This window comes from Callionymus lyra, chromosome 6, assembly GCF_982586985.1.
Source record: "Callionymus lyra chromosome 6, fCalLyr1.hap1.1, whole genome shotgun sequence".
In the NCBI taxonomy this organism is placed as follows: Eukaryota; Metazoa; Chordata; class Actinopteri; order Syngnathiformes; family Callionymidae; genus Callionymus; species Callionymus lyra.
Genome location: NC_141823.1, coordinates 7,521,500 through 7,547,505, shown reverse-complemented (window position 1 = coordinate 7,547,505; position 26,006 = coordinate 7,521,500). Strand labels below are relative to the sequence as shown.

The following is a 26,006-nucleotide window of genomic DNA, read 5'->3' as shown; positions in this document are numbered from 1 at the left end:
TATTTTGACATATTAAATTAGATCTAATTTTGAGCATCTAGACCCCTCTCTCTCTCTCTTTCTCTCTCTCTCTCTCTCTCGCTCTCTCTCTCTCTCTCTCGCTCTCTCTCTCTCTCTCTCTCTCTCTCGCTCTCTCTCTCTCTCGCTCTCTCTTGCTCTCTCTCTCTCTCTCGTAGCATCAAGCGAGTAAAATCGATCTAAAGATGTCATTCGTCTTCCCAGCCGCAAGGGGCGGTGTCTGTACGATGATCGCAAACACTGCAGGTCAAAGGTCGTTGTCGGGCAGCCTGGCTGTTTCTCCACGTCCGGAGAGAAAAACATGGATGAAACGCAAGATTTCGCGGTCAACCTCCAAGACAGCAAAGCGGAGTATGTGCTGAGCAATGTGGCGGAAGTAGTGGAGCGGATTCTCACCTTCGTCCCGACCAAGTCGCTTCTGCGGCTGGCGAGGTGTGTGTGCTAAACGCCGCGGGAGGCTAACGGCTGGCGAGAAAGTGAAAGTGTTGTCGACAGTTGTTCTTCCTGCTCGCGATTACTGTGTGTGGTGCAAGTGGCTAAATATTAAAAAGAAGTGTTTGATAATAGTTACAGATGCTAACACGTATAGCATAAATCATAAATCTCGCTTCTGTAAGTAAAACAATAGTGCAAATATAAGATCATATCATTGAGGGAAGAGACGTGTTATTGTTAAATATTTTCTGTATTAAGAGAATGCATTGCTATGTTTGCCTTTTTACAGTTATAACTAATAACCCTCTTTTTTTTATTAACGATGTTTATTCACTTCACTTGCTTTGTGTTTTCATCTTGTTATTGTTTTCCATTAGTGCCACCATTGCACTGGAATATATAATAAGGTGTTTATAATGTAAAAGTGTTCTACCCATGTTATAGTGAATAAATAAATGGATCAAATGACCATAAAGATGTTACCATTATATTCATGAATCTAAAATAAGGCCTTAATAAGTATGTGTTATATAAAATGTGAACATATGACAACTATTATACTATGTTCTTTTCTCAATATTTGGTCATATTTATTAAAGTACCGTAATTTACATATGGTCTACAAAAAAGGAAACTCAAAATAAAATTGGAAAACAAAAAAATTCACAATAGCGGAACTAACCAAACATTTAAGTGTAAATTCAATGAGGATTTCTTCATGGCTGAATGAGGTACGAACAGGAAATTGTATTTTATTTTAAAAATATAAACATTTGCGTAAAATAGTAGTTCAACCTATGTAGCGTTCATTATAACGTACATAACATAACACATAGCAGTGGTCCCCAACCACCGCTCCTGGGATCAGCGGGCTAAACAAAAAGAGAGAAAAAAAATTAAAAAAATTATTTTCTATTGAATGTTACTATCCGGTATATGTTTAGTTTTGAGTGAAGATAATAATTTCTCCAAGGTAACATAAGTCTGTGACTCTTGACAGGTTAGGATACTCATTTCAGTCAAGTTCATTAAAACAACCTGTAAACTAATAAAATTGAGAAACTCTTAATGATTTATCCTTTTTATCCGAATACAGAATCGTCTGTCTGTGAATATAATATCTATATAATTTTTATTTATACCTCTTTAATAACTAGAATGTATTCGGTGAAATGTTACAAATTAAAACTATCATCAAAACTGTAATTTAACCGTTGAGATTCAATTTTGATTATTGATTGTTTGAGAATATACATTGTTCAAATAAGAAAAACATTTTCTTTATTTTTCTTTCATTAGAGGTTTAATCTTAAATATAACTATATAGAGTATTTATTATTCAAGCAAGTTACCTTATATTATAATTGTTTAACATGTTGGTGTTCAACAATGTAATTCGGTTAAAACTACAGTTGTTTCATTTTTAATCTGAATCTCTTTAGTGTGTGCCGGCTGTGGAGGAACTGTGCACGGAGGGTGGTGAGGACCCAGCAGAACCTGGCATGGGTGTCTGCTTGTGGACCGACTGACGGGCAGGCGCACGCCCTCAGCGCTGCCCTGGAAGAGGAAGTGGAGGTAAATCATGGGCTGTTGACAAGTCATGGAACATGCTTGTTGAATACACAAATCCTCAACCTTTAATGTCTAAACTTTTCTTGCACATCGTTGTTTCAGAAAGTGTTTGTGCTGCCTAAAACTGTTTTAGCGATGGCCGACAGTGACGCCTTCGATGGCTTTGAAGATTATTACAACTACAGACAAAGAAAAGGTTTGTTTATACAATTACTGAAAATCTCTAGTGTACACTTTAAAACAGGGATGCTCACACTTTTTTTATACTTAGAAAACGATCAAGTCAAAATGATTTATCTTCATAACCACATGATCCAGTATTGCACAACACGACAACAGTAAAGCATGTACATTTTTGTGTTTTCCTGACTTAACAAGTTTGACTTGCACTGAATTCTTCATATGACTCATTAGGGTCAATACAATCAGACTTTTTGATTAGCTTAATCATCTAATCCTCTGTTTAAATTGACAGCTGTCTGATCCAAATGAATCTTGGGTCAGACGGATCTAAACAAGTCACTAAATAATCCATGTAGCTTCTCCATTTGACTCTTTTTCTTCCTCTTTTACCCACCATAAGCGAAAAAGTCTCGACGGAATTCAGAGACGGCTGAAGAACTAGCCCATTTCTTCCCCAAAGGATGTGAAATTCTGGGGATAAACGCGTTTGGAATTGTCTGTAAGTTCTTTTGACTTTTTCTCTGAAATGGAAAAACTATTATAGAAGGGATTTTTAACAATGTTGAAATAATGAACGTACGTTTTTGGGGTCTTTGTGAGTGAAGGGAATGACATCTGTGCTGGGAATTTCAATTTTGTAGGCATTTAAGTCAAACTATCTGTCAAAGTCGATATTTTCTCTCGTTGTCATATAAAACAGATTTTGGGAAAAAGAGATGATTATATACTTTGTAGTGGCGTTAACTCTCAAACTAAACTGTCAGAAATTTCAGCTTCCTGGTTCAAATCCCATTCTGTTTTATCACAACTTAGATTAGAATAGAAAAAACATTCCTCAGCATGAGGTAGTCAAGTATTCATCACTGCCTCGTTGGAAGGCATCACGGGTGTCTCCTCCCTTCCTCCTCTGAGTCAGCGCTCCTCATTTCTCCACATAATCACAATCCTGAAAGAAAGAAACCCTCCATCAGCCACGTTCTCTTTGCTCAAGATGATGGCTTATTAGCCGCCCGCCGTCCGTCAAAGCTAATGGCAGCTCTGGCTGTTTGTAATAACTGTCATTTTGTGATATGGAAGCGGCGGGGTCACGGTGGGGTCAAGCAGAATGAAGGGATGCGATTGGATCAGCGTGCAGATGACTTGCTCGTACAGCTCAGCGTAGGACAAGTCATTTATGCCTGTCGGCCACGAAGCGCTCCATATTGAAAATATGAGATATGACACACTTGGATGTTGCTTTTCTGCATAATCGCTCATCACTTCTATTTAAGGAAACTCAATAGAGCACAGAGGCTGAGGAGGTGTCAAGTGCAGGTTTTTGAATTGAGGACGAATGCTAGTTTGTGTCGCCCATTCACATCAAACATCAAATATTTTTGAATAAATCAAGAATTGTCAGACGTTCATAACATGATCTAATTATGAACTTAAGTGATTGTTTTACTTACAAAGTCTGTGGATAGAGATGAGAAAAATGTGCTGGTTTGAGGTGAAATTATCTTGTAACACCGGTTAAGAATATAAACTCCAAACTTGTTATTTATCTAAAAACCGTCATTATAATTAAATAGCAGGATAGAAATAATAATTATTTTTTAAAATTCAAAAATTTCTACAACACTTGCACCTATCAGGACACCTGACCATCAGGGTCCTACTCACCACATTACATACTGGGGCTATTTTGAGGAGGTTTAAGACCAAAAGCCCAGCATAGCAAGAAAAGTATTTGATTTGAAATATAGAGAACACCTAAATCAAATCATTGTAATTGGTTTAAGGTATTTTATTATATAAATATTTATTTTGAGAATTCTCAATACTCTGTACGGCTACCTGATTAATTTATTGCCCCGGAAACGTCTTTTAAACATTGAAATATATTTAACATTTTTCAAGGGACAACAACTGTCACATTTAAGGAGCAGAAAAATGCATTATTTATTTTAAAAAAATGTGTACAAGATGTTTCATACCCATATAAATACATATAAATGGCTGTGGGAAACAAAAAAAAGAACTGAAACGTGCCTATTCGATATTTAAATCATCATGAGAGATTATTAAATGAAACTGGATTAGGATCAGTTTAAGGACAATCTAGTTTCACCATGAACCAAAGAGTTCCACAGATTCCTACAAAATTATGACCCCTTTACATCCCCATCTTTAGAAATAAAAACCATCCATTCAAACCAAACCAATAACTGACCTAATACAAAGAATAATTTCAACATATTTTTGCCTCCCTGTGGACTAGTTGCTGATGTTTTTTATTCTGTGTGTGCAGTGACCCCTAGTGGCTCAGGTGTCAGACATCCTAAAGAGTACCAGTCGGGGGAGGCTGGCTTCGCTGTCCTGCTCCCTGGCATGGAAGGAGTTAATGTCAAGCCCTTTCATTTCTGCCGGAAGTCAATGTCGCCCACGTCACTGAAGGAAGCAGGTGGGTAGACACCAGCCCTGAAGTCAAACTTTGTGTGAACCGCTGTGCCTCCTCAGGTCTAGTGGACAACCCGGACCTGCGAGTGGTCATGCTTTTTGTCTACGAGAATCATTTTTCCGGAGAGGTCTTGGACCAGGTACTGGATCCTCTGGCGAAAAGCAAGGCTCTGATCATCGGAGGACTGGTGGAAAAAGTCTTCACTCCTAAAAGACGCTGGTGAGTTTTGTAGTTTTTTGTCGGTTGTTTTGTTTGAGTGAGGATTTGTTTTATTCAGGTTGTTTTGTGAAGTTGGTAAAAATACTTTCTAGTAAAAAATACTTTCTAGTCTGAATGAATAAAACAGATGGTAAAACTTTGTTAACAAGTCATCTCGAGTCATGATGTCACTGAGGTGAGTCAAGACAACAACTGAGGTCTTGATGTTGTGTTGCATGAGTTAGAAATAAGATTAAGTCTCCTGTGTCTGAAATTAAAACCATTAGAGTGAAGTAGTGAACTTTAATAAGACTAATAGTTAAATAAAACTAGATTAAAATAGTTATGATAACTGTGACTTAAATAAGACTATTGGTTGAATATAACTAGATTAAAAAAGTTATAACTGTTGCTTAAATAAGACAATTAGTTGAGTAAAAGTAGACTAAAGTAGTTGTGCGTGACTTAAATAAGACTAATAGTTAAATAAAAATAGATTATAAATAGTTATGATAACTGTGACTTAAATAAGACTAATAGTTAAATAAAAATAGATTATAAATAGTTATGATAACTGTGACTTCAATAAGACTATTAATTGAATATAACTAGATTAAAGTAGTTATGATAACTGTGACTTAAATAGGACTAAAAGTTAAATAAAAATAGATTACAATAGTTATAAATATGAATGAAATAATAATAATAATAATAATAATAATAATCTCTATTTATATAGCGCCTTTCTAGACTATTAGTTGAATATATTTTAAAAATAGTTATGATAACACTTACTTAAACAACACTAATAGTTAAATAAAGCTAGATTAAAGTAGTTATGACAACTGTGACTTAAATAAGACTATTCATTGAATATAACTAGATTAGAATAGTTATAACTGTGACTTAAATAAGACTAATAGTTAAATAAAGCTAGATTAAAATAGTTATGACAACTGTGATTTAAATAATACTTTTAATTTAATATAACTAGATTAGAATAGTTATGATAAGTGTGATTAACTAAGACTATTAGTTGACTAAAACTAGACTTAAATAGTTATGACAACTGTGACTTTAATAATAATATTAATTGAATATAACTAGATTAGAATAGTTATGATAACTGTGACTTAAATGAGTTGACTAAAACTAGACTAAAACAGTTGTGTGACTTAAATAAGACTTCATACTAAGCCTCTCGTAACCGAGACTAGAGCTGCTTAACTGGTTGACATAAGCCTAGTATGAATGCAAATCAATCGTTTTTTTAAGGGTTTTTAACATGTTGAGCAAGACGTTTTAGCTGGTTGAACACTGCTAATTATGCAGAGACTTTTGAACCGGTTACAATAGGCTTACTATGAACGGGGGGTAATAGTTGAATAAAACTAGATTAAAATAGTTATGATCACTGTGATCTAAATAAGACCAATAGTTAAATAAAACTAGATTACAATATTTATGATAACTGACATAAATAAGGTTATTAGTTGACTTAAACTAGACCAAAATATTTATAACTGTGATTTAAATACATTTAATATTTGCCTAATACTAGGCTAAAATAGTTATTATAAGTGTGACTTAAATAACACTATTAGTTTACTAAAATCAGACTAAAATAGTTATAACTGTGATTTAAATAAGGTTAATATTTGCCTAAAACTAGATTAAATGAGAACTGATTTAAGTAAGAAAATAACTTGACTAAGACTACATTTAAATAGTTATAACTGTGACTTAAATAAGGCTGTTATTTGCCTAACACTATACTCAAATATTTGTGATCACTGTGACCTATGATGAGTTGACTTAAACTCGACTAGAATGGTTATAATTGCGACTTAAATAAGACTGATGACTGAGACGAGACTGGAATAGTTATCATAACTTCACATCACAGTATTCAAAAGCGATTCATGCAGGAACAAACAAAATCACTTCAACTCTGTCTTCTCCTCCGTGCAGCTGTGGACAAGGATCGGCCGGCGTGGTCGGTCTGGCACTCAGTGGCCCGAAGGTCCAAGGAGCCTCGGTGCTCCTGGACGAGGAGGTCACTTCCCCCAAGGCGGCCGAGGCCACCATCCGCAGGCTGAAGGCTGCCAAGATTCCTGAGAGGAACACGGTTGGGTTGATGTTCGCCTGCCTGGGCAGAGGTCAGAGCTACTACATGAACGTGCCCAACGTGGAGGCCGACGCCTTCCGCGCCGTGTTCCCCAACATCCCGCTCTTCGGCTTCTTCGGAAACGGGGAGTTTGGCTGCGACCGCATCGTGAAAGACGACTACACACTGTGTGAAACTGACATTGAGTCTCTGCGGCACACGTACACCACAGTGATGTCCCTGGTGCACCTGGGGTGACCGGTTGTCCTCCCGGCACCGAGCGACTCTCCTGACGGCGTGATCATGTAAAATACATGTACATATATATCTTCTCCCAAGTTCTGCACATTTCTCTTTTCATCCTTCATTTCCCAAAGAGCACTTTTAATTCTGTAAGAAGAATGTTGCTTCCCTGACTTGAATGTTCTTTCTTACTTTACTAACTGTACAAACAGGTTTGTATCACCTCGTTGTCTTCCCAGTAAACACGGCTCTGCAACTTTTTATCGTGGCAAAGCCGACCAAAAAAAAAAAAAAAAGAAATGTTTCCAGGCGTGAGTTTTTGGACGGACAGAGGTTTGCGATGGTTTGTAATGTGACAGGAGAAGGAGCTCGACTGACGAAATGATCGATGGGTAAGTGAACCAGATTCCGGGATGTTCTCAGGGGACATCAAATCAAACATCATAAAAAAAAAAAAAGTATGACACCATGATATACAAGTTTAAAATGGTGATTTGGTTTTTTAAGAAAAATACTTTCAGTAGCCTGGGTCTAAATGCTCAAATATGTTAACATTTATTTCACGTTTAACTGGGATTTATTGTATTAATTATGCTATATTTGGCAAATGAATATTTGTTAAAACGTTAGTGGCTCAAAAATGTATCACTCATTAAAAAAATGTAACATGTCACATGACTTTTGGTAGCTGTGGAGAAAAAAGAGGATACACAAGATAAGGGAGAAAATTAAGCATTTTCATGTATATAGTTGCAGCCCCAGGACAGTAGGAGGCGCTGTTTCCCAGGCAACACTTAGACGTGGAAGAGACAGCATCTTGAAGGGGATTCTCTGTAGTGGACCACCTGTTCTTTTTTTTTTTTAGAATCCCTTATTGTTTCAACAAATGTAAATGTACTTTCAAATATAAATCTGAAGTATTTCAGTTTTGCTAAGAAAATCTGTCTAGGATGTCACACACAGAGCTATAATACCATTTAAGAAATATTTTTATTATTTTATATATTTTTTTAAATATTACTATATAAAATGTGTTGTGATCACCAGCAAATCACCGAAGCCTTAGATAATGAATATTAACTGTTTAAATCCATTATTTTTACATTAAAGTGCTAATAATATTTATTTTAAATTGATGCGTGAGTCTATCGTATATTCATGTATATGTTGGTACAAAACTCTTCATTGAAATATTCAATTCATTTCAATTATAAATTCACTAACTCCAAGGGACTCGTTGTATAAACAAAGCAGGGTGGTGGAGGAGGAGTGAAGCCATTATTACGTCATAATGGACTCCGCTCTCGTAACCTCTCATTCGCCCAGATTTCAGACAGGGGAGAACTTTATGAAGAACTAATTTCAAAACATGGTCATGATGAGGAACTTCACTGCATCTTGGAGACTTCAACATTTGAAAAATGCTGGATTCATTCTATAAATGTTAAATTAACTATAGGTGTTAAGTAGTCATGACAACCCACCACAGCTTTTTTCAAGTATAAACAAGTAATAATATGTTATGTGTTATAAGTTAACACATCAATACTAACTCTTCAAAATCTTGTTTTTTTTAAACATTATTTTAAGGAAGCAGGTTCGCTTCCAGCTTCAGACAACAGGTGGTATTTTTGTGTGGAGTTTGTGTGTTCCTGCCAACTCCGGTTTCCTCCCACAATCCAGAAACATACAGAGGACGATTGAGATCTATAAATAGTCTTTAGATTTGAGTGTGAATGTGTGTGTGTGTCCTGAGATGGACTTGCGACCAATGCAGGGTGTCCCCTGAAGTAGCTGGGATAGGCTTCGAACCCCCTTTAAGGACATTATGAAATGAATACTAAACGTGCTTGCTTAACTAGCTGCATCTATTGTCTAGTGATATTTACCGCCTCGCATCACTTTTCATTTTCGTAATTTTGAAAGAATTTTAACCTTAATTCTTACGTTTCCAATTAAGCCTATAATTTGTCACATCAATTTATCATTTTTAAGACGGTAACAAATTGAATATTTAAACTAAATCAATATCAAGTCAAAGTTTATTTTGAGGGGTACGGATTAACAAATCTGCTTTATGATAAATAATATAATTTTGTCCAACGATACATGTGTTTCATATAATGTGAATACATCTAAAAATTGTGGAAACGTCAGTTTTTCCTTTTCCATGTACATTTCAGCAGGTACTGACCACTGCAGACGCATGTGTTTTGTAAGGCTGTTAAATGACTTGTGTTTACAGGCATCATCTTCATCATCATCATCATCTTCATCATCTTCATCCTCCGGTATGTTAGTTCTTTCTCCCACTTTCACCCCAAAAACCTTGTGTTGCGCGTGAACGAGAGGCAGAGACGCCGCACATTGATGGATGTGCGCGTGAACCACCGACTGGCTGATCCCTGTGATTGACAGACCGTTGAGCCAATTGCTGCGAAGGCACTTTATATTCCCATAGTATCTTTATTTTAGGAAACCATCAAGCAGGCTGATGCCACGCAGAGGCTCGAGCCGTGCGTGGATCTGATGGAGTCTGTGGATGATGTCGTGACCGGAACCATGTCTCGATGTGTTCTCGGGGTTCGGGAGGCGCCGTGAGTGGAAGGCAGGCCGTGGATCGTGTTCAGGACCCTGGCCAGCTCCCGTGGACGGGGGATCCCCGCGGTGCTCGTGGGGTGGGGGGGGGGGAACCCTCGGACTGTGGAGCTCGCGCGACGACCGCGTGACGATGAGACGCCGGAGCTCGAGCGACGATGCGGCGGCGGCTCGTGCCTGAGCGTCGGTGTCGGTTCGGTTCCGCCGAGAGTGGGAGCAGCAGTGGACAGAGTGGCGTGGAAAGCTGCAGCCCACACACGCGCCGCCGGAGAGGAGACCACGGTGTCGGTCCACGCAGGTAGGAAAACAAACCCACTTCACGGCTTCATGGTTTTTTTAAGCTAGGTACTGTTTTGGCGGGAACTTCGTTTCCTTCGTATATTTCCACGTCTTTGCTGCTTTTCAGTCAGTTTGTGTCAATTTAACGAAACATTTATTTCAAATGATCACTTAAATGTATCTGAGGACATCATTTGAAGTCAAGAAATATATATATTTTTCATCAATCACACGTTTAGCTATTCGTTTTACAACTTGTCCAGTTTCATTTGTTTACCTTTATATTTGTCTCTATATTATGGTTTAGTTTAAATGTATTTTAATCTGCCTGTTAAACACCATGTAGTTCAATGTCTACTTTTACTTCAAGAAACATCTTAAGACGTTTTTATTTGTTCAGGCTTTTCCTTGATTTTCTGGAACTCCTGTTGTGTTATCAGTTTTATCTTGACCTTTAAAGTATATACTTTATTGAGTATTGTTTTGATTGTTTAAGCGCTTTGTGACCCTGGTCTGGAAAAGTGCTATACAAATAAAAATGACTTACTTACTTACTTTTACCCTGTTTTTATACAATTTCATCCAACCTATGGTCGTAAGTAAACCATCAAAACTGGCAAAATAAGTTTGAATTAATTAAAAAATGAATTGTATTTCTTTTTAGATAAACAACTAAACTGACTTCATAGCTCCTACAATAACTATGTATTTATTGGAGTAAATAGCTGAGTGGTCAATGTTTATAAAAGTGCTGGATATCCTTGTTTACTCCACACATGTCTCGCATTACATCACTTATGAAATTCTACTTCTTCAACCTCAATTATCTCTTCTCTGTTCTTCATATTTAGACGTTAGATTGAATTATTACAACATTTCTACAAGTTTACTTTCAACGTAAAGTGAAGATACTCATGAGAGGCGACAAAATGAACTTTGCTTGTTTTAAGTTTTCAATCATATTGTTTCAAGTTGATGTTCAAATATTTAAAAATCTATAGTGTCTAAAAGTCCAATGTTATATATATACAATTTATAATAATAATTTCCTAATGGAACCTTTCCAACTGATTAATTCAGTACCATCAACCCAATCTAATAATACTTGTTTCCTTTTTTTTTTTTTTTTTACAACTTCTTAATCACTTTATTCGAACGTCATGGACATGATAAATAACTTACAAATAATTTTTCTCATTCTGTTTCTCATCGTTTAAATTCATTTTTTAATTTCTTCCCTGATTATTCTCGTCATTTATTTTTCACATTTTATCACCGACACATTGTTTACATCTAAAACCATAGATAAATACAATACATATTCTTATTTAAATGGTTTTCTCTCTCTTAATTATGTTCTTGGCTTTTAAGCACTTCTTTTAAAAATGGTTCCAATCATATTATAAACTATACTTTAACTTTTCTGCACTTTTTCAATAGATTTTATACTATTGATATTTTTTCTAAAAGCATTGATAAAATGACTCTTTTTCTACGACCGCACCCCTTTGTCCAGGTGGACTCCGACAAAAGACCGGAGTAAACAGGTGAAGACGAGGAGGACTAGTAAGGATGCCGGTGACAGAGTGAGATGATTAAACGTCCGCCGAGGACGAGGATATTGAGGGAAACTGCTGACAAGGGTGGGATGTGTTATGGCCCGGCCCGGGGGAAATTGTGGAACATCATTGTGGAGCGTCTTCATTTGTCCCAGCTCTCAGATAAACCACCGGCAGACGACGTTATCAGCCTTTTTGGGTATTTTCGCTATCATAGGAGTCAGCTAAAGATGTAGCACCTGAAACGGACTCTTTTGCCAGAACGATGCTTCCAAACACACCCTGACTTTACTTCCTGTCGTCAAGATAAATGCGTTAAACCTGAGCTCGTCGCACAATATATTGTAAAAAATAACATTACACATGTGTGTCTCAAGTGGTGATTCAGGCCCGAAAATGGGACACAAAGCTGTTTCCTGTTAAAAAAATTATCTTTTATGTCACATGTATATTATTAAAATGTTTCTTGGTTTAAGTTACAGTTTTTAATTAAGGGTTGATGATGTTCAGAACCACAAGAGATATTTTTAATTCACATGTTTATTGCTGGTCATCGGAAGATTTTTTTCTGGACTTTCTTACCTTAAGATAAAAGTCATAGCAATCTTTACTGACATTGCACTTTCAAATAAAACTAACACTTTTGTTAAGATCTTTTTCTTTGCCAAGCGTCCCTAAGGTTTCTGTAATTAAGTTTCCTCGATCACCTCTTAAGATGCAATTGTTTTCCTCGTCACTTATAACATTAACTTTATAAAGTATATCTATGTGTTTATTTTCTATATAATAGTAATGTTTTTTCTTTCTTTTCGGGCTTCTTTGTTCATTGATGCGTCACTCCACCCATTACTATCAAATATTACTTGTAATGACACATCTAAATTATGACAACTATGACTTTTTTTATACCATTTTCTTTTAGGCTGACAGCGACTTTTTCGTGTGGAATTGTGCCTCCTGGTTTAAACCATGTGATCTTTTGCAGCTGGGATTTCAACATATTTATCAGTTAATCTAACTTTTTTTTTTTTACAATTTTAAGTTGTAATTCTAGCTTTACAGGGCCACATTTAATGACTTGGTGGGCTGCCAGTTTAAGTCACTAGATATTTTTTGACGTGAAAAATGTTTATGCTTCAAACAAACTCACACTTTATTAGAGAAATGTGTAGCAACACTGAACTTAAAAGTGATCTCTGTTGCTCTGAGTTGGTCCCTCACTTTCACCTCACGACTGTTTTTTGCAGCATCGACATGAAGTCCGCCAGGTGAGAAGGTGAAGCGCAGCAGTGAAACGATCTGACCTGAGGGGATCAATCGACGCACAAACACCTTCGCTCGTCACCTTGCAACATGGCCAACGCTGAGTAAGTACAAACCCGCCGCGTTTCTGCTTTTCTCCGATTTTCCTTTTCGTCCCCGTTTGAACAATAAGCTCCTTTGTTTCCAGCGGCGAGGTGTCGGACCCTCGTCATTTAAATGCTGAGCACACATTCGGAGACGCCGATGCAAACACGGTCGCACAATGCTGACCACAGAGAGTCGACACAAACCTTGCTCGCCTAAGAGTCTGAATACTGAATGGTTGAGTTTAACATTTCAAATATTGAAACGTATATTTCTTTAATTTAAATGTTTTTTTTAAGCATTAAATTACTTTTTGAATGATTTAATTAAATCATTTCTATACTGAAAGGTTACATTTGTTTTAAATTTTTTAATTAATATTCTTTTTTTACATGTAGTTTAATAATAATTAAATTTAGTTTGTCTTTGTTATTTTTCTTTGATCTATGTTATTTATTTTAGACTTGGATTGTATCATCTTGTTCTTTCTCTTTCTTATTTTATTTTTATTTATTTTTAGGAACAATTGCTGTATTGCTTTGGCTAATTGGAACCTAACCTAACCTAATATTCTAATTCCAATAATTAAAAAAAAAATGTTGTTAGATACTTTTAAATTGAATTTTAATTCACTGCATTAGCTTGTCAATTCAGACAATTTTTTTTTTTTAATGCAATAATTACTGAATTTAATAATTAAAAAAAACATTTCAAATGAAAGCTTCAACTTCAGATCAACCGTTCAATATTCTGATGATACTGATATACGTCATAAATATCAACCATCAAACATGACCTCATGACAAACTTTATGTCACTTCTGTGAGAATTTTGTGTCGGTGTATTTTAGGAAGCGTGGCGTGAGCGCCAGAGAAGGAACAATCTATTATTAACTTTAAAAAAAAAAAAAAGCTCCTCCGACGACTCGCACGAGTCGACAGCCGAGCTGCAGTCTTGTGCAACTTCTGTCTGCAAAGGTCAGATAAGAAGTCTGGTCGCAGCAGGAGCGAACACGCCATTGTTCCTCCCACCAATTCATCATCGTTGCATCTGGAATATTATTAACGAGCGCGTGTAGAAGTTTTCTCTGGAACCCAAAAGGTTTTTCAACATTAAAGGTTTTGATTGTTACAGGAAGTGTAACGGAGACTGACAGAGACGAATGTTCTTCTACACAATCTGCCTTTTAAGGGAATTTATATTGACCTGAATCTAAAAAAAGATGTTTTCTGCTGGTCCCACAGTTGCTCGGTCTTGTTCTTCTGCTGCATCTTCAGGTTTTGATGTTAAATCTATATTTCGATGGATAAGAGTCAGCAGCAAACATTGCTCAGAGTGCTTCTCTTTTAGCTGGTCTTGCTCCATATGTAGTCCAGGACCACAAGTCCAAAAACCAGAGTGTCTCTACTTCATTCCAGTTGATTCATTTGTGGATGTTTTGAACGTTTACTTTGCCACATATGGTGATATTGATGTATTTATTTATATCCTGCTACCTTTCTCACCATCAGTAACTATATACTGTATATGTGACGGGTATTTCCAGTTATCCAGTTCTAAGAGTCATATTGTTTTAATGATCCAGACCAGTCAATTTTCAGTGATGTAGCGTGAAGGAGTGTAAAGAAATATAGATACTTAAATATTGTGACATTCTGTTTTATGATACTACATCAACATTCAAAAGCTACAGTATATTGATTTGTTTTTAAAATTTATAATTAACAAGTAAATATTCATTGCGTTTGTGCATTTTTTGTGATGCACTACGTCCTCCGCAGCTAAAGGAACAATCAAAAGTCCTTCGAGATCTCGTGATGACTGAGGACGAGAGGATACAGTGACTCCAGCAGCTTTTAAAGCTGATGTTTGGACATATTTTGCTTTCAAAGCGAATGAAATCAGTTACAACTTCGTCAAGAGTCATGTGGTCTGTAAATTCTGCAACATCAGAGTTATGTACTCGACAATACTTCAAATATATCCTTGTTACTACAGTATCACAATATATCGTAAAATATCATATCTTTGCACCTGTATCGTGATGCGTATTGTATGGCAAGATTCTTGACAATACACACAACTAGTAGCCTGGTCTGGCTCTGCTATTTAACACCTGAGGTCTCACTAACCTTTTTCATCTGAAGAAGCCAAATCCTCTTTGAAAGCGTCACAATGTTTACTGAAATACTCCCTTTTTTTAATCATGCTTTTTGTAATTATTAGAGTTTTTGGCATCTTTGTTGGCAGTAACTGTCTGTGAACTGACAGAAAAATATCAGGAACATTGTAAGTGAAAGAACTGTAAAAATGCACAAAAATACAAGATGTACGTGACAATCTTGTTTCACCTTTATTTTTAAGAAACAGTTTCAATTCTTAAATTATATGTTGCTAAACATATTGTTGTCTTACTAAGATTTTAAAGTGGTATTAATTGTTGAAACATTGTTTTACATCAGAAGAAATTCAAATCATCCAATTTTTACTTTATTTGTGATTTTATTTATTGGCAACTTGCCTCCAGTCTATGAGGTTATTATTGTTGAACAACTCTCACAGAATGTGTTTAATAGTTTAGTGCATTTGATTGATTTGATTGATTCATTCATAAATGCCCAAAACATTTTTGACAAAAACTTTAACAACAAATGTATTATTTAAAAAATACCAAAATAGACACAGATAAATAGAAGAAAAACGATAAAGTCCTTAAACAAGTTCCAAAGAAATTGGACAAACTGATTTTACACAAAAAAAAGTTTGTTTGGGTTTTACACACACTAAAAGTGTCCTAGATAAAAATCCAAAGGTCTTGCAATTTAACATGTGTTAAAAGTATGACTATCTTCATATATACACCAACATTGGTGCTGAAGTAGAGTTCTTAACATTTTAGCCATGTATTGTAAGGACCGGAAACATGACTTGAGACAATCCTGGCCTTTTGACTGCCAAACGTCTCTCTTCATTAGTTCGCTATAAAACCTCCAACTCTCTGGCTGCTTGCATTGATGCATGATGATGATGATGATCAGCTACTCCATCGTTCTCAACAGTCACTGGCATGATGCCCAAACATCTGCTTCTTCTTCAAGATTACAGCCAAGTTTGGTTGTTTTTAAGTATCAGTGGAGATCAACACACATTCTTATTGGACTGCTCAAAGTCGAATGAGAGACACATAGTTACTCATGTAATATCTATAATGCTTTTTTTGTCAATAATTAAAACATTCAACTGCACAAATCATCTTTTCCTGTAGATGGACGTCCAGATGGAAAAAAAAGCTTTATCCACTGTGGTCCACTAGGAGGTTCATTGAGTGCCGTCACGAACATCGTGCCTCAACTGAACACAAACTTGTGCTTGCAACTCTGAGGAAATAGATTTTTTTTGTTGGGTCATTACTTTACTAGAATCGTTTATGTTTATTTCATGTAAAGCGAAGTACATTTCAATGTGAATGCTAAGCTAGCTTAACTAGCTACAGTTATTCTCATGTTGTTTCTTTTGATCTAAATTCTGTACATTTGTCTCATTCAATAACAATTTTTAATTGGTTTGTTTGTGTGTTACTTGACAATGCTGGCATACACTGATTGGTAGCGTAGTGTTTGTGGCCTTCTGTGCTGTCATGGGTTTGCTCCGGGTACTCCGGTTTCCTGGGCTGAAGTAGGCTTCCCGCACGCCCCTGATAAGGTGATAGTGGGTATAAAATTAATGAATGATAATCTTCAGTCTACAAGGGGTAATACCACTGGTATCAAAGGCCCTTTGTAATCGGCCTCGTCCTAGCCCTGCCCTCCTCGACTTGTGTTGTGTTTCCACCAGCATATGGTACGTGGAAGCAGATACTTTATTATCTTTGGTTCCAAGCGAGCCGAATCGGCACAAAAAATGTAACATCAACCAATTTCCAGCCACTGACTGGTCAGAGATTGACGTCAGTTAAGAGTCATCAGCGCGACTTCCAACACAAGAAACCAACCCTCCATTTTTTAAAACACTGAGAGAAGGAATACGATATGCCGGTTCTAATGGTTGTTGGGTGGTCTCGGCTCAGACCTTTTTTTTGGCCAATAAAAGCATCTGCTCTTTCGTGGCTGTATGTTATGACGTGAGTAGGTGCCACTACCAGATCTGTGACTGGAGCCTATCCAGGCCTACCTGGAATGCTGTGCAGGTCACCTGACAACATGTTAAAGACATGTGATGAGCCCTTTATTGTTTCTGTCTGACCTTCTGCTGTGGTCAGGAAAAGTCCCTTGAGCAACTTTCGTCTGGACTGACCTTTCCTACCTGGCTCTCCACACTACACTCATCTGTTTAATTTAATCCTGGCCCTGGAGGGACCTGCTCTGTGAATATCACCGCTGTCCTCTAGCTGAAATAATGTTTCACCAACTTCTTCTAGAAACACTCAGAGTCACTGATGTTCATGGTATTGATGACGGGTATTGAACAGTTTTGATATTTATCATTTGCAGTACGAACACTGGATTTCAAGATGTTGCTGAGCTACAAAATAACACCACAGAGCCTCCTTCATTCTTCTGCTGTTGTGAAATCTTTGACATGCTTCCCACTGCCGTCCTCACGCTCCTCTGCCGCTTCTTCGCCTCCCGACTCTCTTTGTCTTCTGGAGGAGCGAGCGAGGGAGTCCTCTCGGCTGAGTGGAGGAGAGTTGATGACGTCACACCAGACGTGACGCAACATCACCTGCTCTAAAATACACACCAGAGGGCACACACACACACACACTATAACACACACACACACACTAACACACACTCAAACTAACACACTAATACACTCACACTAATATACTCACACTAACATCTACATTCATGCAAAGGATGACACACTCGCACAAACTCACAGAAACGTATACACACAGACACACAATCGCACACAGTCACACACAATCGCACACACGCATACTAACACAGACTAACCCAAACACATAAACAAACACAGATTAACACACATTGAGTAACACTTGCACGTGAGCACACACAGACAAAAACACATATATACAAATGCATGCAAAACAAACGCACACACACTCACGTACACACACACACACACACACACACATTAATACAAGGACAGAAACACACACAGAAACAGCTGCACTCAGCATTAGTTTCCTCCATGCTCGGCTGAGTTGCTCCAGCTTTCGTACAAGGATTGCTCGTGGGCACATCGGCTTGTGAGCTACTGGTTCACAACCTCAGAGCCTCAGGTGGCATCATTTAATCTTCTGTAGTAAATCTTATTATCATTATGACCACCTGGGTTTCAAGTCTGGTCAAACTTCTCGTCATCTGAGAGGATGGAACAGAAATATGTATTTTTTATTAACTCATTAAATGAATAAAAACAATATTTATAATATAAAATTGCAGTATTTCAGCCTTAAATATATGCACTACATTTAGAAAATGTATATTTTCTTTTTGGGTATAAATATATAATAGAAGATGCTTCCTGATGAAAAAAACGGCTCCATTATTCCGTGTTTTCTCCTAAGTGGCTGCTTTTGTGTCGCCCTGCACGACCTCCCTTTACTCCTCGCGGTCATAATTATAACTGTGTTCTCATTTTTCTGGTTTGAAAAAACCCAAATCTGACTTGTCCACAGGGTTGACTTTTGTCCTGATGATACTTAAAATGACGTCATCAAGTGTTTTATATAAAGTCGTTTCTTTGTGGACGTGAATGGAAAAGTCGTTTCTGAATATTTGAACTTCTGACAAACTAACTGACTAACTCTCTTTCTCTTGTCAACGACTTTGAGCTTTTGTCAGAACCTCTAATATATCGTATATAATCCATATGTGAACAACCTTAGCATGATACCCTCAAGATAACTAAAGATACATCTCAGTCACATTCAAGGTCTCAAGGTTCCTAGAATTCCTTATTTTAAACCAATGAGGTTGTATTATGACCAGCTGACCCTGAGACCTTTGTGTGATCAGGGACGTGGAACAGGCCGGACTGTCTGACTTGGAGATAATCTCTCAGCCTGTGGAGGATGAGAACCGGTGCCTGGCTCCGCCGGTCCAGCTGGTCAGCTTTGGCTACCGAGACCTGCCGCTCGCGGCGCTGGACCTTTCCATGGCTGGATCACAGTTGCTGTCCAACGCAGACGAGGATGAAAACAGGGACAGGTGAGTGACAGGACACTGTGTTGATTTGAGTTTCTGTCGCGGGTGGTTGAGTTTTGTGTAAAATATATTTGGTACACAATGTCAACACAATGTCAAGTCTTACTGGGATCACTTTCTAGTCAGAAGTCAGAAGAGTACACTATGTGATACTCTGATAGCTGGATTACTCACCTGTTTTTTTATGCCCCCTGTTGGGTGGCCAAGGTATGTAGTATCTGTTTAGCAGTTTCCAAGGCCTCTGGAATGAACGTGTATCTGTTGAAATACAACACAATGTTTACAACCTCTGCCAAATCTGTTTCTGGAGCCCATACCTGCCTACCTGGATAGCTCTCCAATAGCAGTTTCCAAGGCCTCTGGAGTGAATATGTACCTCTTGGATACTACCTTTCTGGGACTTGCTAGCCATTCTCTGTGGTGGAGCCAATGTTGACTGATTAACTCTTCCATCTGACCTATTGTCCGACCTCGCCGTCACCGTGGCATTGACGTGTTGCACCTCTTCAATCTTAGGTTAGGTTAGGTAGAACTTTATTGATCCCTCAGGAGGTCTCCTTCAGGAAATTGTTATTTTTTTCAATTAGACACAGCAATACAGCAATTATTCATAAAAAATATTATTATTATTAATAAAAATAAAATAAGAACAAAGAGAAATAAAGAGAAAGAACAAGATGATACAATCTAAGTCTATCATAATATTAATATTAATAATTATTAATAATATTAATAATTAATAGCAGCTACCATTAGTGGATGTTTGGAACACTAGCTGTTTCAGTGTAAGTCTTGTGTTTAGGTACAGAAGTATCCATGTTTCCCATAGCCTTGCAGGCTTGGGTTACACTAGGAGTAGCATTTGAGCAAAGCCTTGTTCACATCTCATGTCTATTGCCCTTTAACGTATTGTTCCAGAAGCACATTTATCGCCTTGGTTCCTCAGCATTTGACACAGACCTTGTTCACCAGGCCAACATCTGAGCCGAGCTTTCTGCGTGTTGTCTTTCATTGTGTAATGTGGTTTGTGGTATTGCTAAGATCTGTTCCCCCACACGTAGGGGTTCAATGACCCCTGACAAGGGTCCCTCTACACAGTGGCCACCTAAGGAATATCATTTTACACCCCCTTGACCTTGACAATCCGAACATGTTTGTCACAAATCTGTCCCTCCATCTCATTATTATTATTCAGGATTGATGCTCGGCTTAAACACTCGCTTATAACTTCTGCGTCATCACAGTCGGGGGATCCATCACCTGCAGATGATGCTTCTAAGGTGCAGCTGGAAATTAAAGTGCTAAATTTGTCAAAGCGATTTCTAACTGGAGTCCATACAGACGTCGGATAGCGTTCGACGTGTTTTTCTTCGTCTTCTTCCTAAAGTAACAAACGCAATTTGCACCGATGCAATAGAAACATCTGCATGACGGCCATCGATCATCAGTACACAGCCTTGGCGGTATTTACCTCACGTCGTGGAGCGGATCATCATCCATCACACATTAATGCCCCCCCTGGCCTGATGGAGTCCTTGACTGTCCGTCCCCACGGCTCCCACTTATGTCCATCTATCATGGGGCGACAGGCTCCGGTGAAGTCCGGCATCCATAAGTCAACCAGGATCGATGAATCATCTCGGACCAAACACACATTCATCCCAGTGAGCGTGTCACGCTTTATTGTCGGTGACATATTTGCACAACAAGGCCGTACGACTGTTCTTCACCTGCCTGGAATCGCAGTTACCTTCTTGTAACTCCGGTTCTACGGTTGTACACGAGCACTTTCAAAGGGATCCACTATCCCGACCCCGGAAAAACCAACAAAGTACATGCAGCCCAGCAATCCATTGTTATAACAGACCTAGATTCTTAGAACCGGGGTCCCAAACCTGGATTTCAAGGTCAGGCCCTTAAATAGAACCTTGACTGGCAGTAAAATTAATGTTTAAGTAAAAAAAATGATGGATGGATAGATTGATGTTTATTGATCCCTTGGGAAAATTCCAGCAGTCAATAGGATTCTCAAGCAAGATTTTTTTAACACGTTTTTTGCAATTCTCATTTTTTGAGTAATGTAGCAAATGCATGGGTTTTATGGTTTGTAATTTTTTCCAAAAAGAAAACATCTTTCAGACCAAGACCACTGACTTGAACGTATCTGTGAAAAATTCAACGTCAGTTCTTTTACTCTTTAATAAAGTATTGGTTTGTAGATCTGGATCAATGGTGATCTAAAAGATGGTTATAATTTTGTCGGCTAATTATAGAATATTTTCCTTCGTTGCAAGAAGAAAAAAAAAACGTGATTGTTTTTGTCATTTCGACTCGTATTGCGAGCAGCTTGACTAACATATGGAAATGATCTCACATCACAGCTGTCCTTCTATTAGTCACAACAGCGTCACTTGCCAGACCTGCTCAGTGTCCAGTCTCTGTCCCAACAACTGTGAGTCAAACCTGGCAGGAAGCACTCGGTCTCAGCAGGACTCGCAGAAAAACACCAGAAGTAGAGTACGAGCTCCACACAACAGTACACAAAACATTAAATTGTGTTAACCCAAGTTAACCCTAACGCAAAAAAGGTCATTATTTATATTTTATAAATATCTTTTTATTTTACCATTTTTCTTTGTATTTTAAAATGTATTTCATATGTATATATATTTTGTATTATTTCTTTTTTCGTTTATTTTCTAAACCTAATCATTAAAACCATTTATTTAAAAAAATATATTATTTGAATTTTACAAATTATTTATTCATGTATCAACCTAACACTAAACCACAATAAAATTAAATAATTTTAATTTTAACATTAAAAAAAAAAATCTTTTTGTTTTTGTTTTACAATGTTATTTTCATTTTTATGAAATTTATTATTATTTATCTTTTAGAATTTAATTTTGATTTAATTTTCTCAACCTAACCATGGCTTTAAATTAAATCATGATATTTATTTAACGTTTTTGAAATCTTTTTTGACTTAAAACTTTTTAGTTTACTTTATGATTATTGAATGATTTTATATGCGTTTTTTATGATTTAATGATGAATTGCATTTTTAGAAATTAATTTCTCAACCTAACCCTAAATATTTTTACATTTATTTAATTTTTTTTGAAGACATTTTTCTTTAAACCTTCTTTGTGTCTTTTTAAGATTTTATTTTAATTCAATCTTAAATACATTTTCTTAACCTAATCCAAACCACAAATACCACAAAAAAAATGTAATTACTTTTATTTGTTATTATTGAACATTTTGAATACTTTTTTTTGTAATCTTTATAAAGAAAATGACATGTAAAATTAGATCAAAAACCAGCCTTAATCCACAAAAACATCAAACAAAGAACAGTTAAAGTAACCCTCAGCCTGTGGCTCAGTCTCAACAAGAATTTTGAAATATTTTATATAATATATAATATTTGATTCTAGAAAAAAACAAACTATATGAGACTCTACAGGAAATATAAGACTTCAACAAGGAGTAACTAGTGTCAGCTTGTGGGTTTCATAAAAACCGGACAAAAGAGCTCCGACACCTGAACCATGTCCTAGAGCGTCCGTTTGACTCAGACTCAGCTCCTGCTCACCAGCACCTGATTCTTTTTCTACGCTTCAGCACCGCCGGGCTTTGTGTGATTACGACGGCGCCTCCTAATGACTCGATCAATGGACGTCAAACTGACAGCCGTCACATTGTTCCAGCAGTTTTTTTCTGCACCATCGTCAGCTTGTAACGGTGCAGGAAGACGGATCGCTGGACTTTACTCTGGAGAACTGGAGCAGATGAAGTGAGGCTCTTCATAACGGTATGGATGATGAAGTGAAGGTCTGTGGAGGTGGTTTTCGTAATGGCCCTGTAGTTGATGGCGGCCCCCAAACATCTCAGATGTACCCGACTTTTTTCAGCCCGTTTGGCTCGTGATACCATCCAGATCCACGTCATTATTTTGGGTCGCATAGAATCCCAAATCCCCAAGTCACATATGGACCTTGACCTATGACCTACAGTTGAATTCTTCAAGGTACAGCCCCTCAAATTGAGATCTTGTCAGGATGTCTCTTGAAGGCATTGATAGTTGGAGGCCCTGGAGCAGAACTGAAGTGGAGAGAAGACGCTTCTTGGTTGACTTTGGTCTTTACTTTCATGACAATTTTATTTAACATCATATTTCTTTTTTTTTTGTTGTTATCATCAACATTTGTCCCTTTATTTTTTAGTTTTATCAACAGGAAACATTTTAAGTACATATTTTCCCTTTTTTGTGATATATATTTATTTAATCCACATAACCGTTACTATTCTTAAATTTCTTTCATAAATAATTTGAGTTAAAAAAGGACCAAAAATGTTGCAACCGTTGCTATCGAAGCTTATTTTTGGACGCCAAGCGATATCATCGGCCACTTCCTGAGACTTAATCGCTCCATTAGACGCTAAAACATGAAGGAATCCATTGTCAGTGAACAGATTAGCGCTGTAATAACTGAATCATTACTTGGTCTCGGCTGTGAGCGGCTGTTCATTCGGGAGCGAAGGAGGAAAGCTGGAGGGATTCATCAGCTGAGAAGACTCCGGTGTCAAAGTGTGTGATGAAGCACCGAGCGTCAGCCATGTTTGCATATCATGGCCTGTAGCGCTGTGAAGGTGGAGCTGACCTTAGCGCTCCCTCGTGTGCTGCACGCTGCCCTCGCTCTGCATCACTGCAACACACATGCATGAGCAGCAACACGGAGGACGAGCAAACAAGGCCCGGTTCTGAATTCATTCTCACTGGCTGTGTTGTTATCTAATCCCCTCTAATCATGGTTGACTTCATATTCCCGTTTATACTGAGCTGTCGCACCTCATTAGGGACAATAGCTTTCCTTCATTGATGCCTTGGCACATTTCAAATGGCCTCTTCTTTCCTCCTCCGTCACCTCCTTCCATGCCCTGGACTTGTTCACCTGATGGACATTCTTCTTCTCCTCCTTCTCTTCCAGACTGGTGCTGAATCAACACTTATAACTAGGGGTGTGAGAAAATATCACCCAGGTCAAGTACTCAGAATATTGCAAATATTGTTCCTAAAGTATCGTAATATATCACAGTTTATTGTATGGATGTCCCTGTGTTGTGATCTGTATTACAAATACACGCCTCTATTTGTAACTGACATTATTATGTGTTTTCCTGAACATGGCGGCACATCGTCATCGTCTTCTTTTCATCCTCAGTCATCCATGAATCTCTCCGGTTGTCGTTCTCTTATTCACGTCTAAGATTCTCGACATTAGACGGAACTTTGTTCTCCGAACAAGTAGATTCACGTTCGAAGTAGAAAACTGGACCGTGTTTTTAGGAAGTGTTGCTTTGTGTTCATGTTCTCATACATGTATGAGTCACGATAGTTTTGTGCTTGTGGTCCACATCATTCTGAACCTTCAAACTCTTTCTGGGAAGAGGCTGAAGAGCATCAAGTTGTTGTTGTAGTTCTGGCGGACAAATAAACACTGAGAAGGTGTGATGGATGGATTAATGGATGGACGGAAAGACATGTGCCTGGATGTATGGATATGGACATACAGATGGACGGATATACATTAATGGACTGACAGGAAGGTTGAGCATGTAGACAGACAAAAAAAGGTTGATGGATGGACCGATAGATGTCCATGCATACAGAAAGAAGGATAGATGGATGGATATTTGGCCATAAAGACAGACGGACGGACAGATGGACGGATGGATGGAATAATAGAAAGAAGAACAGGTGGATACGTAGACATATCGTTGGATGTGTGGATGGATTTTTGGACATATTTACAGATAGACTGCGGACAGATTGACAAATGAAAGGATAAAAGACAGATGGATATTTCCACATAAGAACAGGCATATGGATGGTCGGATGGGTAGATATAAGACGGATGGATGGATGAAAGGAAGGACAGGTCAATGGACTTTGTTGTTCAGAACAGTGTAATAACATCAGGGTTTATTGAATGAAAGGACAGTAACTCCAGACCGTGATGGGATAATCTCCGCAGCAGGAGTCGTGATGATCGGACTTTATTGCACCAAATCCAGCCAGAGGGCGACGTCCGTTCTATTTCTGTCCGTCACTCACCTGTGGCCACGAACCCTGGGTCACGAGTTCAGGACCGTAAACTCACCAACACACCGAGCGTCTCTTTATCTTCTCGGTTCTATTGAGATCAGCTGGTCTCGTATGCGTCAGGGTTGTTAACGAACAACGTGGATCGTTTCAAGTCTCTCACGCTGGTCGGAGATTTCCCTCGGCAGTGGATCTCAGCGCTCGCTGCTGCTTCCACCAGGAGAGAGGTGGGCGGCACCGTGGGAGGCGGTTGTTCTAGCGAACATCGGGGGGCAGCTGCGATGTTGGCAGTTTTGGCGGCGTGGTAAGTGGACTGAGGTTATTAATAGAGTTGGGTCCATCCATCCTCTTGTCTAGGAAGAATGCTGGGAGGTCCGGGGGCAGCGTGGGTTTCACCATCAGCACTTTTATAGCTGCCCACTCCTCCTCCAGCCGCTGCTGCTGTTTGTTCGTTTATTTCTGTGCGGATTCTGCTAATCTTGATGTGACCGACGGCGTCAGAGGAAACTCATTTGAGGCGTTCACACGAACTCGACGTCGGGTTGAGACATCCTGGTCAGTTCGGATGTTTGGGCACTCAAGTTTCCTCCCACAATCCCAAAACATACTGTTGTGTCAGTGGCTTCTATAGGTAAGTAAGTAAGTAAGTCATTTTTATTTGTATAGGGCTTTTCCAGACCAGGGTCAAAAAGCGCTTGAACAATCAAAACAAAATTCAATAAAGTATATACTTTAAAGA

The 26,006-nt window shown here is 38.0% G+C and overlaps 2 protein-coding genes across 5 annotated transcripts in view; both read left to right on the top strand.

Annotated features, from left to right (window-relative positions):
• Positions 1-265: 265 nt before the first annotated feature.
• Positions 266-7,496, top strand: fbxo22 (F-box protein 22). Its single transcript, XM_087793189.1, has 7 exons — positions 266-450; positions 1,896-2,028; positions 2,128-2,221; positions 2,609-2,707; positions 4,499-4,651; positions 4,708-4,867; positions 6,818-7,496. Exons 1-7 carry the CDS (start codon positions 320-322, stop codon positions 7,209-7,211), a joined length of 1,164 nt encoding a protein of 387 aa, XP_087649315.1. The 5' UTR covers positions 266-319; the 3' UTR covers positions 7,212-7,496.
• Positions 7,497-9,551: 2,055 nt separating this feature from the next.
• LOC148076293 (transmembrane protein 266-like) overlaps positions 9,552-26,006 on the top strand; it is a 37,395-nt gene continuing 20,940 nt past the window's right edge. For 3 of the 4 annotated variants that reach the window (XR_015711422.1, XR_015711421.1, XM_087793356.1), the window contains exons 1-3: positions 9,552-10,092; positions 12,880-12,999; positions 18,967-19,158. Coding sequence is in view for 2 of the 4 variants with exons in the window: in XM_087793356.1 (XP_087649482.1) it covers positions 12,986-12,999; positions 18,967-19,158 (206 nt within the window). In the remaining 2 variants the exon portion in view is untranslated. Of the gene's footprint in view, positions 10,093-12,536; positions 13,000-18,966; positions 19,159-26,006 lie in introns of those variants that run through there. The other variant, XM_087793357.1, reaches the window with a different exon arrangement.

Excerpts from the sequence above, each read along its gene's own strand:
- fbxo22 (XM_087793189.1), top strand. The coding sequence starts at position 320 with ATGGATGAAACGCAAGATTTCGCGGTCAACCTCCAAGACAGCAAAGCG. Across the intron at positions 451-1,895 it reads TCGCTTCTGCGGCTGGCGAG|TGTGTGCCGGCTGTGGAGGA; the intron begins GTGTGTGTGCTA and ends GAATCTCTTTAG. Across the intron at positions 2,222-2,608 it reads CAACTACAGACAAAGAAAAG|CGAAAAAGTCTCGACGGAAT; the intron begins GTTTGTTTATAC and ends ACCCACCATAAG.